At 36.8% G+C, this 15,065-nt stretch overlaps 1 protein-coding gene across 4 annotated transcripts in view; it reads right to left on the reverse strand.

Annotated features, from left to right (window-relative positions):
* Positions 1-1,567: 1,567 nt before the first annotated feature.
* Positions 1,568-15,065, reverse strand: part of fbn3.L (fibrillin 3 L homeolog) — a 133,830-nt gene continuing 120,332 nt past the window's right edge. For all 4 annotated transcript variants that reach the window (XM_041560951.1, XM_041560952.1, XM_018253947.2 and 1 more), the window contains 9 exons: positions 14,591-14,797; positions 14,103-14,228; positions 12,067-12,189; positions 11,687-11,803; positions 9,930-10,058; positions 8,487-8,606; positions 6,161-6,395; positions 5,041-5,209; positions 1,568-4,362 (listed from right to left, as the gene is read on the reverse strand). In XM_041560951.1, the coding sequence (XP_041416885.1) occupies positions 3,988-4,362; positions 5,041-5,209; positions 6,161-6,395; positions 8,487-8,606; positions 9,930-10,058; positions 11,687-11,803; positions 12,067-12,189; positions 14,103-14,228; positions 14,591-14,797 (1,601 nt within the window). In that variant the 3' untranslated portion in view covers positions 1,568-3,987. The remainder of the gene's footprint in view (positions 4,363-5,040; positions 5,210-6,160; positions 6,396-8,486; positions 8,607-9,929; positions 10,059-11,686; positions 11,804-12,066; positions 12,190-14,102; positions 14,229-14,590; positions 14,798-15,065) is intronic.

Genomic DNA, 15,065 nt, shown 5'->3' on the forward strand with positions numbered 1-15,065 from the left:
AATTCTGGCAAAGATTGCCTACAGTGGTTGTTACCAGCTTTATTCAGGCCAGGCAGAGATGTCTCAGGGGCAGCACCGATTTTATGAAAGGAGCCGTCTGAGCTCCTGCAATGCCACCCCTTCCGTTCATGGAATCTTTCACCAGTGCCATAGAAGTTGCAAATGTAAAGCTTCTTAAGATTATTTGAATTATTTTTTCTTTAAGAACCTTTCCTTTAAAGCTCTCTTTTTAGTAGCAAGTACTTATGCGAGAAAAATTAGAGAGTTAGAAGCGTTATTTACGAAAGAACCCTATCTAATTTTCAGTCAGGATCAAGTAGTTCTAAGATCTCTTGCCTTTTTCAGACCCAAGATGGCCACTTTTTCAATAAACAGATCATATTTCCTTTGTTAATCAGGAGGTTAAGGAGGAATATAGTCAACTCCCTTTACTGCATGTAAGAAGAACCTTAAAAAAACTGTTCAGTATAAAAATAAAAACTCGGTAAATAGATAGGCTGTGCAAAATGAAAAATGTTTCTAATATAGTTAGTTAGCCAAAATTTTAAACTCTAAAGGCTGGAGTGCTGGATGTGTGACATAATAGCCAGAACATTATTTCCTGCTTTTCAGTTCTCTTGGTTTTCACAGATTGGTTACCAGGCAGCAATCAGTGACTTGAGCTAAAGTTAGTTAGAGCTGAAAAGCAGGAAGTTGGATTCTGGCTATTATGTTAGACATCTGTTCATGCCAGCCTTTATAGATTACATTTTTGGCTAACTAACTACATTAGAAACATTTTTTTATTTTGCACAGCCTATCTATTTAGGCAGTTTTTATTTTACACTGAACTGTTACTTTAAAGATCTAAGATCTAAGACTCTAAGAGAATCTAAGAAAGATTTGCGAAAGGATGAAAAGAGAACTGCCTTTATGTCAGTTGCTTGGAGTCTGTCAGGGCTCTTACCCGCAGCAGCGCAGGCAGCAGCACCGGCAGGCGCGTCTCTCCCTTCCAGGGTCGCATCCAAGATGCGGCGCCCAGCATCCCCACGTGGGCGCAGAGATGCCAGCGTCAGGACGCCGGCGTGATGACGTCACTGGCGCCAAATTCAAAATAAAGGAACACCAGAGACGCCGGTTCAATGCCCGATGATAGGTCTTATTTTCTGTGAGTACCTGGGTGTTATTATTACTGTTTATTCTCTGAACTTGACCCTGCCTGGACTTTTGATTGTGCCTATCTCTTGAACCCTTGTCTGTACTTTGTATTTGGATTTTGCCCCAGTAGCTTCCTCCCTGGTCCGGACTACCCCCTCCACTGAATGCCGTCAGGCCCCTGAAAGAGTCAATTCCAAATCATATTCCTGACATATCATTCATTAAATATTCAGCAGTATCTGATATTCCTCACATATCATTCATTAGATATTCAAAAACAGATAATTTCTCTAGTATTCATTAGTAAACTTAATATAAAATCACACGGTGTGCCTCTTAACTTATCTTCTCTGTAATGGTAAAACTGAATAGAGCATGCCTGCTTGTCTCAATAAAAGTGGTTGCCAATACTGAATAAATGTTAATGTTATTTTTACCCAAAATAATTTTATTGTTGCTGTTGTATCTGATACAAAAAAAGTTAAGTTGTACAAATGTTTCAACTTTTGTGCCCAACAAAAAGCAGATCAAAAGAAAATACAGCACACATTTGTAATGTAATTGACTGTATCAGAACATACTGGAATGAAATCAAATGCAGAAGTAACATAATTGGCTCAACACAAGACTGAAAATAATTGTACTGAAAACAGATATTATATGTGTAGCACCTATTAGTAAGAGGATAATTTCTTCAAAGTTTAATTTTTAGAACAAAGCTTTTTGTTTTTCAAGTTTGCTTTTCGGCAAGAATTACAGTATTCACACATATGTCAGCAAGTGGCTGCCCTTGGGAACTACAATTTAAAAAATAATTAAAAAAATCAACAACATGTACCAAATAAAAATATATATACTACAGGAATATGAACTTACAAAAAAATAGCAATAGTTAACATTTGTGGTTATACATAAATATAAAAAACCCAAAACAGAACCATAAAAATGTACAGTGCAGTAACCAAGCCGTTTCAAGCACTGGATGGGTGGTGGAAGCACCGTGGGATGGATACAGCATTGTGTCAGGTAGTTCTGTGTATGTATAATACTATAGTGTAAAGTAGCACCATTCTTTTCTTTTTCAAAAATAGCACACTGCATGAAGCAGTTTAAGCAGCTGCTGAGTTTGCTTGATGTTGTTTCCTGTTGGTGATGGAATGGTTTATACACAAAAAAGTCATCCCTAGGCATACAAACCTTTATAAAGTAGTTGATCTGATACATAAATAAATCTTTGTAGTAAAGTTATTTTTAAAAATGGTCTCCATTCTGCTGTTTAAAAAAATAGAAATCTTGGTCTTTGTCTCATCTATTGCAGACATGATCTTGATCCTCCATTTAATTTGGGCAACTCTGCAGCAAATTACTAATTAAGGATATTACCCTGAAAACCCAAACAGTTTTAGAACAAACATTTTTGTATCAAAAATGATTTAGCAAAAAATGGCTTTAAAATGAAAAGAGACTCTGGTGATCACTTTCCTTTTTAAATTACTCTGCTTTTTAAGCACATGAGTACTAATTGTGGCAGTAGACAAACTTTGCTTCCAGGAACAATATGTCATGCTTGCATTGAAACTGGAAGGGATTCGAAGTTGTTCCCTTTATCCAGTCCAGATATTTTGTTTAATCTGCTTCAGAAAGAAATCTGTGCATTAAAGACTCTCTGGTAATACAAAATTATCAAACATTTTTTCTAAAATGCATGTATGGTGCTATAAGATAGCCTTCTTTATTTATGTTATGCAAACTTTTTTACACCGAACACAGTTTTTGGTATGGTTACTTTTGAAAATATTTGTATTGGTATTTCCCATTTCTGAACTATCCTGTACAGAATTTTCCAGGGCAATGAGTAGCGTAAAATATTGAATTAAAAGAAAATAGAATAATTTTCATTATTATGTTAATTAGGTCTTGGGTCCATCTTCCTTAAAAATTTACTAAAGGTGGGGATTTTTGCACTCCATTTTACCACCATATTAAATCAAAAACCAAAAATATCACCAGCTAAATATGCAGATTAAAACCTAAATCCACATATTAATCTGCCACTATAGCTTTTAAACTTTTATCTTATGTTAATAAATATCTAAAAATAAGACACCAATTATTGCTGTAATTCTGTCCTATATTGTGTAAACTGTCGTTTTCCTGCTTTGGAACGCTGCAATGTCCTTAGAAGTAAAAACGCTTCTGAGCAATATTGAAGAGCCACCTCCTAATTGCTTCCAACAGCAAAATGCCAGTCACAATTAACTAACTACAAGAACTAAATTCATTTTATTTATTACAGTATCTACTTGCAATTCATTTGAGTAGATGTATTGTTTAAAAACTTTAAAGGCACAAATACATGGTTCAGGAGGTTTTCAAGCAAATCTGTCAAAAGATATTTAAATACTTAAAATAAACTTTGCCCAAATTGACTTCATGTTAAGAGAACCATTGTACTATCAAGGCAGTGTATATAGCTGCAACTTCCTTCTTTCCCCAGTACAGAGTTTTGGGAAAAAGGAAAAACCTAGAGATTTAAATACATACCATCCATCTATTATTTGCATATTGGCAGACATCTACCTTAAACTCAATATATCTTCATTAGATTTTAAAGTTTTTCCTTCAATTTTTCATCCAGCAATTTTATATAAAAAAGAAGCTATGACAAGTAACCTTAAAATACATATTTCACTGGACCCATATTCCACATTTCCCATCAATCTAATGCTTTAGTGCTGAGGTTTCTGACACAAAAGCTTGCTATTTAAACAAAACACAGAAGAAGAGTTTTCCTAGAAGTGTACAGTTCAGGTCTCCTGAAGGCCGAATAAGGAATGTTTATTTATGCGCTCAATAAAGATGTATATGAAGTTTCATCTTGAGTGTTTGACCTACTTCTCCACTGAGGTAGTTGTGGTCCTTCTCATCCTCCAGTTTCTGAAGTTCCTTCTTTCGGTATAATGATACACTGGCAATCTCGAGGTTGTATATACCCGTGGCAACTTTCTTATGGCCTAAATGTAGATAGCTAATCCCATCTCTTTGGTGTATGTGGAAAATGCCACCCTCATTACCATGTGAGATTATGTAGCGTACACGGTTCTCTAGTGATTCCAGAGCTGGGATGAACTCCAAGATATGCTGCTTGTTGGCAAGATCTGAGATGTTTAGGGTCATGTTAAGTGGAGCATCTATGTCAACACTAGCAAGGCTAACATTCTGGATCTGATTGTGGATAGAGAGAAAGAGAAGATTGATAAGTCTCATTTGCAACATTCCTACATTTAGCAAAACATTAAGCCATCTTCAATTAGGTCTAAAAAAATCGCCATATTGCTTAGGAGTAGTTCTGTGATATCATGAAATTATTACAAAAAACAAGCAGTAATTCAGATGAGTTCCCTGAGAATATGGTTTAGAAGCCATTGAAACCCATTGAAATTATCACAACACATCCTAAAAACATCCTCATGAGACATAAATGTGCCCTTATCGGAAGTGTTACATTTATTTTTACCATAATTTTTTACTGGTTGTTAATGGCAAACACAATATACTGTTTCCACCTTCATTGCATAGATCATTCATGATAATATATTTTTAAATTAAATTAAAGCAGTAGTAAGAGCTTAATGCTTTATACTAGTGCACTTTTGAAACATTGTGTTGATGTGTAATCTGGTTCAACACTATTGCTGTAAACCAAACCAGGCCAAAAGTTGTTAGCCCTCCTATCCTAACAACTATCTGAAATATTATAATATATATCCAGAGTTAAGTAATCATAAATTGTTGTCTTTTTATAGTGTGTTTGTATGAATTATGTGGTATCAAAAATGTAAATGATTTTTCCTGAACCTAGCCATCACATTTTACAATTTAATCAATATTTGAGGACTTTACCTCATTTCCATTAATGTCATCTGCATTTCGCCTCTGCCTTCCTCGCTTGGGGTACCCATTGATCTTGCATTCATAGCAGCTTTCAGGGGATAAGACATTCTCTTCATCTTCTTCAACTGGAGCTTGTAGGTAAGAGCCCTTCCCAAATCCCATTCCTGAGACACAGTGCCTACATTAAAAAAAACACAAAACAAACCCATAGTGTAAATTTAACATATGCTTCTACTTGTTTCTTTTAAAATACTGAGCAGTCAAACAAAGCAGTCAAAAAGAATACAGTTACAATAATTCATTTGGCAAATTTTCAAACAGTTTTAGAACAAACATTTTTGTATTGAAAATTATTTTGTAACTAACCATTATATTTCCCACCCCCTAGCACACACACTTCAAATTGTTTTGTATTCTGGGAGCCTTTAAATATCTACAGCATTTAATACATTAAATCATTCTAAATAAAACTTGAAATTATAGTTATTATTCTTATTTATTTTGGTTCATAACAATGAACAGCGGATGAATGCTCTTGTTTCTTCGGCAAAATTTTCTTTAGGGAAAAAAGGCTTTGAAACAGGAAGAGACTTGGTGATCATTTGTCTTTTGAAATTACTCAGTTTATGAAGCACTTGAGCACTCATTTTGACTTGCTTCCAGGAAGCATTACAGGCTCTCTGGTAGCACAGCTGAATTAATTGAAATGAGGTGCATGTGCCAAGGGGTCTTCCGTATCCCCTATTAATACAAAGTGCATATTGTTAAAAGTCACATCAGCAGATGGCAACCAATATTACATTCTCCATAACCCCTTTAAGCAGCCTGATGGCCTTATTGCCAATTGCTCAACCCTTAGACAGCTTCAAAGCTCAAATGGTGGCTATACTGTGTATGGGTCTCTGTTATGGGTCTACCCAACCAGTATCTGGTCAAAAATCATCGACATGTAATTGGGGTACATTGCTCCTGTCACCCACATCAGAGAAATCAGATAAAGATTCCCTTGTTTTGTGACTTTGCCAAATGAGTGGATATTTCAAAATATGGCCACCTTTACAGATTTCAAGGGTCTTCAAAGTGATATTCATTTTTAATCTGAGTCATACAGTATTCCATCTTTACTTACCCTTGGCCAGCTCGAAAGTATCCCCCTGGGCAGCCGCACAGGTAACCACCATCTGTGTTGGAGCAGCCATAACTGCAAGGATTTCCACCTCCAGAAGAGCACTCATCAACATCCTGGCAGCCACCAAATGACTGGTCAAAATCAAAGCCAGATGGACAGACACACTTAAAGCTTCCAAGTGTGTTATAGCAGGAGGCAGAACCACAGGCAGACTGGGACGCACATTCATTCTCATCTGGCAAGAGAAACAGAAATATTTAAGTTTCTTAAGCACTGCACATGTATATGTAGGGATGTGAAAAGCTTAGACACCCTTACACTTTACAGACAGGCCCATCCCTAGTTAATATGGACACCTCAGTGGGTCCTTATGGGGACCTTGTGCTTATGTAACCCCTGCAGTTCACACAGTGTATTCTGGAGGCACTGTGCCAAAGTATAAAAGGTTTAGGAACCATGTGCTCTGGGTCCATTGCTTTAGCCCAACCAAGCAGGCTGGAAGGGAATGGGTGATGCTGACCCTAGGCGCCTTGGCCCTAGTAATTAGACACCTATACTCGTTTTATAGATCGCTCTAGGAGTGATAGAGAGGTTAATTAGTTTAGCAGCTCAAGGCTCCGCCGAGGAGATTAGAGGGATTAAGATCCCAGGGTATTACTGACCCGAGTAAGGAACCAAGTGTTGAGATAGGGATGTCAGGAGTTCCCCTAGTCTGCCACTGGAAGATATCCTGAAAACTGGGCAATACCCATCGCATGCTGTCAACTTACTCTCTGCTGTATATTCCCTAGCCTGTGGGGATTCAGCCTATACGTGCTGTGAGTATATGCTTCCTTTATGCTGCTGTGTATGTTCTATACTCCATTGTGGATCAATGTGCTAAATGATCTCTGTGCTACTGTTCAATAAATACTGTTCTTGGTTCAACTGTTAAAGAACTACTGGCGCCCATCATTGTGCTATCGCATCAGGTTACAGTTACACTACACCCTTGCCTCCACCCCGCTGCGAGGGCTTACCCCTGAGAAAGAGAGCTCATCGGTGGTCTCAGCCCACCAAGGAAAGTAGCTAAACTGTCCTAGCACAAGTCAGTTTACTATAGCACTACATATATATTGATTGAACGCATCAGGACATATCCAACTGACCAACACTGTATATGGCAAACTGAACCAGTGTTGGACTGGGATGCCAGGGGCCCATCAGAAAACCTTAGACAGTGGGCCCACCAGAAAACCTTAGACTATGGGCACACTTTCCAAACTATTATTCCTCCTCTCCTCTCTCAACCTCTTATTCTTCTAGTCTTTTATATCTATATTTTTCCATTATTAAGCATTTTTCCCCATAAAGGAATAGGTAAGGATCATGAAATAGGCTAAATGGTTAGAAGCAAGAGGGCTGACCGAGAGTTTTCCTGGTATCCGAGTGGGCCAGTCCGACACTGAACTGAACAAATATTTAAACAATTGGTCCATGTATTCAGCTTGTGTTTGGTCAGCTTTCAATCTATTTTAAAATTGGACAATTTTTCATAATCTATACTGCTCACAAGGTCAACGGTTAACCTGTATGTTTTTGGAGTCTGGAAGGAAACATAAATTAGTGATATGCACGGGTTCATTGCAAATTTCTATGGTTCACCGGCCGAAAAAATTCCCAGCAAAAAAAAATTGTCGTGCATCAAAATTGGCGCATGCATCAAAATTGTTGGACTATAAAATTATTCGGACACCCATTGACTTAAATGAATTTGGACGTATAAAAATTGTTGCTCGCGTCAAAATTGTCACACGTCACATTATTTTGACGCCATTGACAATGCGTTTCACAAATTTTTCAGGCAAAACTGGACAGATTAGCCAATCACTACAGAGAAAGCCCATGGAGACACAGGGAAAATATACATCCCAGTGAAGATATAGGTACCCTGCACTCAATTAGATTTCTGTAGCTTGACCCATAACCGCACATTAATAATGGTCTGGATATACTTGTTAATGATGAATCTCTGACTCTAGTGAAACATTTTACCCTATCATTGCATGTGAAACTATCTGCATTACAAGGACAATTTCTGGTGATGCCTTTACAGTACTAGTAGGTGTATGTATATGTATGTGTAAGTTCCCATTTGTAGGCTTTAGGCCAATTCTGCCAAATAGCACTAGATAACCACCCATGTCTGCTGCCAGTGACATCAATGGCATCTACCAGTGACATCATTATGCCCACAAGGACAAAAAGCATCAACAAAAAGGACAAAAGAAAAACATTCACTTAAAGCACATGATTCTATATCTTCTTTGTCCCTTACTTTACTCACCTACACACTGATTCCATTGGTAATGTTGAACATAGCCCTGTGGGCACCCACATCGAAACCCCCCAAGGACATTTTGGCAGCCATGTTGGCACCGGTGGTTTCCATCACATTCATCAACATCTAAGGGGTAAAAGCATAAGTATCTTAGAATGTTTATCACACAAAAACAGTGCAAAGTAGGGGGTTATTTATTAATTGGCTGAGTTGTGTTATCCTGAGAATTTTGAGTTTTTTGAGGATAGTTTCACTAAAAAACTTTTTCGTGATTTATTATGTCCAGAAGCTGCTAAAAGCCCAAATTTGAAAATACTCCAGCTAAAACCGAGGTCATGTAGAAGTCAATGGCAGAGGTCCCTTTAACCATTTGAAGATATTGTTTGCCTTCACGATTTTCAGGTTTTATAAAGTGGTTAGCGCTTGAAAACTCGAAAAATTTTAGGTATTTGAGATTTTTAAGCCTATAACTCAATAAATGCAAGATATTTTAGCTTTTTTTTACATGATTGCATGGAATCAAGTTTTTTACATTCAAGTTTTTTATAAATAAGCAAACATTGGAGTTGTGAGTTTATTCAAGGTAGAAAAAACCTCACAAACTCGACCTTTGATAAAAAAAATATATATAATTTTATCTCAGCATATTCCAAAGTACAAACTGTCTGATGACCTACATTGTATTAAGTACAGGAGACAGTTCATTTTCATGTATGTTTTGTGTGTGTGGGTGGAAACAGGAATACACAGAGGAAACCCAAGTTATCATGGTGAGCGTGTTCAAGACCACTGCAGATAGCACCACTGGAAAATAGGATATAGGGCTACTATGTATAAATATAAAGGTACCATATAAAAGAAAAACTCTAGGCATCTTAATAATAGAGCTGATCGACATAAATAACTATGACCTAGGTGAAAAGTGAGAATCAGGTAACAAATGACCAGTCCACAAATAAACACTCTGTATAATGAGCTGCTTCTTATCTCAACACATAACAAAAGCTGTTGTTATGGGATGGACTTGGACTTGTTTCTCTCTATTTGAACAATTTGCCTTGTTCATCCCTGATTCATCCTCTGGAGAAAATTTTCCCTCAGAAAAATAAACTCAAAGACTACATCTTGGGCCACACATAATATTTGACCAAGTTCTGGCAGTTATACAGTGACAACCACTGTAACCTGTAGCACTTAATATCCTTCTATTTGTGTCTGTAAGGTACCCACCTGCTTCTAAGAGGCAGGGACCTCTTGTCATTCTGTACTTAATCTTTAATGTAACCATGCTCTGTATTTATTACAGTAATGACCCCTGTTATTCTATAAATGTATTGTTCTGCTGTATATCGATGTGTACATAAGTGGTGATATATAAATAAAAATATATATATACATAAAATGTAATTTAATGGTAAATCGATTTGTTAGCACTACTGTGCCTCTCACCTTCACAGTTGCTGCCACTGTTGTCTAAAGAGAATCCTTTCTGGCATTCACAAGTAAAGCTACCTGGGTTATTCTGGCAGGTTCCACGTGAACCACACAGATTGGGTTGAGCATTGCATTCATTGTTATCTGTGGACAAACAGAAAAACGTCATGAAACATCCTCTAAAATTAGCATTTTGCATCAAAATCTGCCACGTCTGCCTGCACCTGAGCGAGGCAATGTTTCCGGGTGCAGGCAAAGCAGCAGCAGAGGAGCAGATTTTCAGCTTGCGTTTTTCCACAGGCTGAGATCCTCATCCATGTGACACTAGCCTTTAATGCACTTGTGGCATATATATTTTATTAAGTCTTAATAATAAACATTAGGTACATTAACCCAATAATTAGAAATAAGATCAGCTCTAACCAAGTGGTTGAGGTTGCATTATTGATCATTTGTGCCAGTTGAACATCACAATGTAATAAATTTGAGGTGTATGTATAAGCTAGTCAACAGATAAAAATAAAGAGTAAACAGTCTATTCAGGATATGTCATCTTTTTTAAGAGAATCTGGTCAAAGTTGTGATCTAGCCTTGTGACACAAGATTTTCAATGCAGAAAAATGCATCTGGGATTTAAAAATATAGTGGCTAAATACTGCCTTAATAGAAGTAAGTCCTGTGTTTCCTTAAAGGTGAAAGATCTATTTGAAATTGTGAGTAATGGGCTTGCTGTAGCTTGCTATGCAGGTTTTTAGCAGTACATGTATGGGACCTGTTATCCAGAATGCTCAGGGTTTTTTTTTTAGATTAAAGGTCTTTCTGTAATTTGGATCTTTATACCTTAGATCTGCTAATAAACCATTTACACATTATCAAGTATCCAGTATAAGGTACTGTTTTATTAAATTATTAAATATTTGAATGATTTGATTAAAGTAGAAGGAAACTCTGTTTGCACTTGGGGGTGCCAAACGTTAGGCAGCCCCAAGTGATTGTATTTACTTACCTGTGAGCACCACGGAGAGATGTTCTTCCTGCTTCCTCTTTTTTCACACGGTTGCGCATGCGTAGTAGTACAAAAAGCCGAACTAAAAAGTCGGCTATTTCGTTCTACTGCGCATGCGTTTGCCTGGGGAAATTTGAAGAAAGAAGAAACCGGAAGAAGATCCTGGGGTATCAGGTAAGTCAATACAATCACTTGGGGGTGTCTAACATTTGGCACCCCCAAGTGCAAGCAGACTTTCCTTCTCCTTTCAAAGAAAGTCTATGGGAAATGGCCTTCCTGTAATGCAGGACTTTCTGGATAATATTATTATCCATAAACCATATTATTATAATATTAAAAATAATTGATGCAGAACTACCTCTTTGTGCTTGCAAGTAATGAACAACAAAAAGTAAATATCACACAGGACATCTCTTAAGATTAGAAGTAATAAGGAGATTTCTATTTCTGGCACAAAGGAGGTGTAAAATTGTAGAATTTTCCCTTGAAGCAGCTACTGTATACTTATATAGTCTTCCTGTTTTTTAAACTGGAAATTCGCTTTTTTTAGTGCAGAAAGTGCAATGGTGCTCTCTGCAATAGCGATGCAGGAAAAGTAAGAGCTGAGGGGCTAGGGGGGCAGCATCTCTAGAGCCACCTCAAAGCAGCACAATCTTTAAAATTGCCCCTGACTTGAACAACAAGAATATTTTTTTCTCTAGATCCAAAATTATGCCATTAGAAAATTATTGAAAAGTTAGTATTTGTGATAGGAAAAGTTCCTTACCAATGCAAGAGGATTGGTGCTGAGTAAAGCCAGGTGGACACTTGCAGGTGAAGCTCCCAATAGTATTTACACACAGGAACTGACAATTGTGCTGTTTGGTTGAGCATTCATCAAGGTCTGTGGAAATAAGTTGTAAATGTTAAAACAATTTCTCTATAAGTTTTGGCGTTATTCCTAGCTGCAACTGACCCTCGACCATCTTGATGCAGTTAACCTCTGCTTATTGAGCTGCTACTTGGAAACACAAGAGGGAAACACAAGAGGGGAAATAAAACAAATGTAAAACATAAAAGCAAAATGCAATTGACTATAGGTATTATTTGTGGCATGCTGTTTCAATACAATAAAGTAACTATCAACTGTACAGTATTGGAAAATACCTTTGCAGGTCTTTCCATCTTCTTGCAGAATGTAACCTCTGGGGCAGGAGCACTGATAACTGCCTTCGGTGTTCTTGCAAATGAAATTGCATGGCTTGGGAGACTGGGCACATTCATCCAGATCTGTTGAAATTTGAAGTAAATGTTTTGTTTAGCACATTTGATTCCAAGCAAAAAAAAATTTTTTTTCCAGCAGTTACATTTTAGAAGTAAGCCATAAAAATGGCTAAATCTATGTGATGTAGTACATTATTTGCTTCTAAAATGGCAGCTTTTGCAAAAGCAAGCAGATACGTGTACTGTATATACACTATATATATCCTCAATGCGATTATGCTTTATGTTAAGGTATAATTTCTTTTTTTTGATCCATTATAGCAATTAATAATAATAATTAATAATAATAATTAATTTTTACAGGGTGAATGTTATCTGCAATTGGACACTTGGACAGTAATTTATAATCACTATGGATTTTCATCACGCAATATTTTATTTATAGTAAGATAATATGAAACCTATTGGTGAAGATATGGAAATCTTAAATGGTGTTGTCAAGTCTGTTTTTATTGTTATTTATGCTATTTATTATGATGTATAATGATGATGAGCTGTGTGATGTCATTTTGACACCTCCCTGTAACCAAAACATTGGAATCACTTTGATATGGCGGAATAAAGAAACTATTATTTTTTCAATCACAGATTACTGGTTCATGTATAAAGTAACTGCCTCAGGGTGCCCTGTGTGCTAAAGTGCTCACTGATTACAAGGTAACTTATTCAGCACATTCAGGGGTTTATTTACTAAAATCCAAATTTATCTCATAATTAAAGTAAAAAAATCTTGATCAAACTCCCATGCCAAATTTTGCGTTATTTATTAATAAAATAACTCTAATAAATCAGATAGGGGAAAAACCCCAAAAATCTAGCAAAAGCCCTAATCTTATGTTTTTTTCAGACTTTTTTCCTGAATTGCTCGATTTTTCCGGATTTTTGCCACAAAACCCCAAATTTATTGTATTATTCGGCTAAACCCAACGCAAACCAATATTTTTTTTAAAATTGGGATAGGTACAACTCCCATTGACTTATACGGGAACTCGACAAGGCCTGAGAGGGTGGATTTATGGATTTTGGGCAGTTTTTTTCAATGAAAAAATTTTGTTTTTGCCCCAAAAAGCCCAATCAGATAAATTCGAGTTTAGTAAATAACCTCCTCAGAGTCAGATGTTAGTTTTTGGTGATTACAGACCAAAGCATACTGTTGAATACTATGTTATACAAACATAGTAAGCATTGTTTGGGACATGTCCATAATATAATATTTTTAATAAATCTTTAAATGTTGTTTGTTTGTAAACTGTGAGATCAGGTAGGCCCTGCTAATTCTGGTATCAAAATACTCCAGAAGAGTACTTGTGATACTGATGCTGCTACAGAAGTGTGTTGTTTGTATATTTGTATATAATATACAAATATACAGCACATGTAATAGCACATAGAGTGAATTTGGCTTTTAGTCAAGAACATAAATTTCAGCTTTAGTTCTTCTCTAGAGACTCCAACTAAAGATCCCTTCAGATCCCCTAACAGCACTCCATGCTTGACACTTAAGTGCATTTCAGTGGCTGGTGTAAGTTAAGATTCATATGCAGGTGGCCATGTATGTGTGTGTGGGGGTTAAATCATGGTGACTCCTGACATGGTGAGCTGACATGCCTGCTTCTTCCTCTGGGGGCTGTAATCCTTGATAATTTGTGTTAAACTTTAATCTGTTTTTAGTTTCAATGCTTCACAAAACAAAAAAAATCATATATTAGGTAAATGTACCATTTTCTACTTTTTTAAGCTCTGTGGTTTGACTTCAGGTTTCATTTTGTTGATAAAAATATTATTAAATATGTAGAAGATATTTAACTATTGGAGAATAAAGCTATTTGGCTATAAAAGCATGCATTGTAGTCTACACATGCCTGAATGCAAAATCACTATGCAACATAATTGCATACAAGTCAATTAAAGTTGCTTACCCACACAGGTGGTCCCAGTAATGTCGGTGGTGTAGCCCAGTTTGCAGTGACAGCGGAAAGACCCAATAGTGTTGATACACTGGCCATTCTTGCACAAGTTTGGCAGAACTTTGCACTCATCAATGTCTGTATGACAGGAAAGAACACCATTAGATTGAAGGGGAGTTTGCATAGTAAGTAGTAGAAGGTAAAGAGGAAGTGGACTGTGAAAAAGACTGATCAAATGGTAAAAACAAAGGCAAAATAGATTATGACTTGGGGCATGCCCTTGGTACCCGTTTGGGGAAATAATTTATTAATAGGGTGCTGGCTAATGTTGTGCTGTTTATGTTCATGTACCATGAAACCTTTGTAAGACTGTGTTGGCATCACCCACCCTATGCAATGTAAAATGCAAAATAATGGTCATGGATGTGTAGTAAAGTGTTTTTTTTTTATTTGTATGTGATCCTATTTACTAGTATAGCACAACTAAATGCATGATTTACCTCTTCCATCAGTAGAGAAACCAGGCCCATGTGGGCACATCTTTTTGAAGGCTCCAGTTCCAGGCAGGGGGCATATTTCACATTGATTGCCCCAACCTCGTCCACTATTACAACAGCATTCAGATTTAGTGACCATGTTACGGTTGGTGGAGGACAGCTGGCACATGGTTTGGAGAACCTCAGTGAAACAGAATCCTTGACGAGTATCTGTGGTACAGCATTAAACCAGCTTTATGAAATAGGAACTGATAACAACTGACAGTGTTTAGATATTTCGGCCAACATCCAAGTTTGCTATTAAATATTCCCTTAGGGTCTAAGGCAATGTTAATATGTCTTGTTCTTTGCACCTTGTGCAATTTATCAAAATGGTTGGCACAAGTACCTTAGTGAATTGTGTTTAAATGGGCACAATTCTGCATTTGCATTTGTACATGAATCCAGAGGTCATGACACTTGGAGATGTGCATTTTAC

The sequence above is a fragment of the Xenopus laevis genome, chromosome 1L (assembly GCF_017654675.1).
Source record: "Xenopus laevis strain J_2021 chromosome 1L, Xenopus_laevis_v10.1, whole genome shotgun sequence".
Classification (NCBI taxonomy): Eukaryota; Metazoa; Chordata; class Amphibia; order Anura; family Pipidae; genus Xenopus; species Xenopus laevis.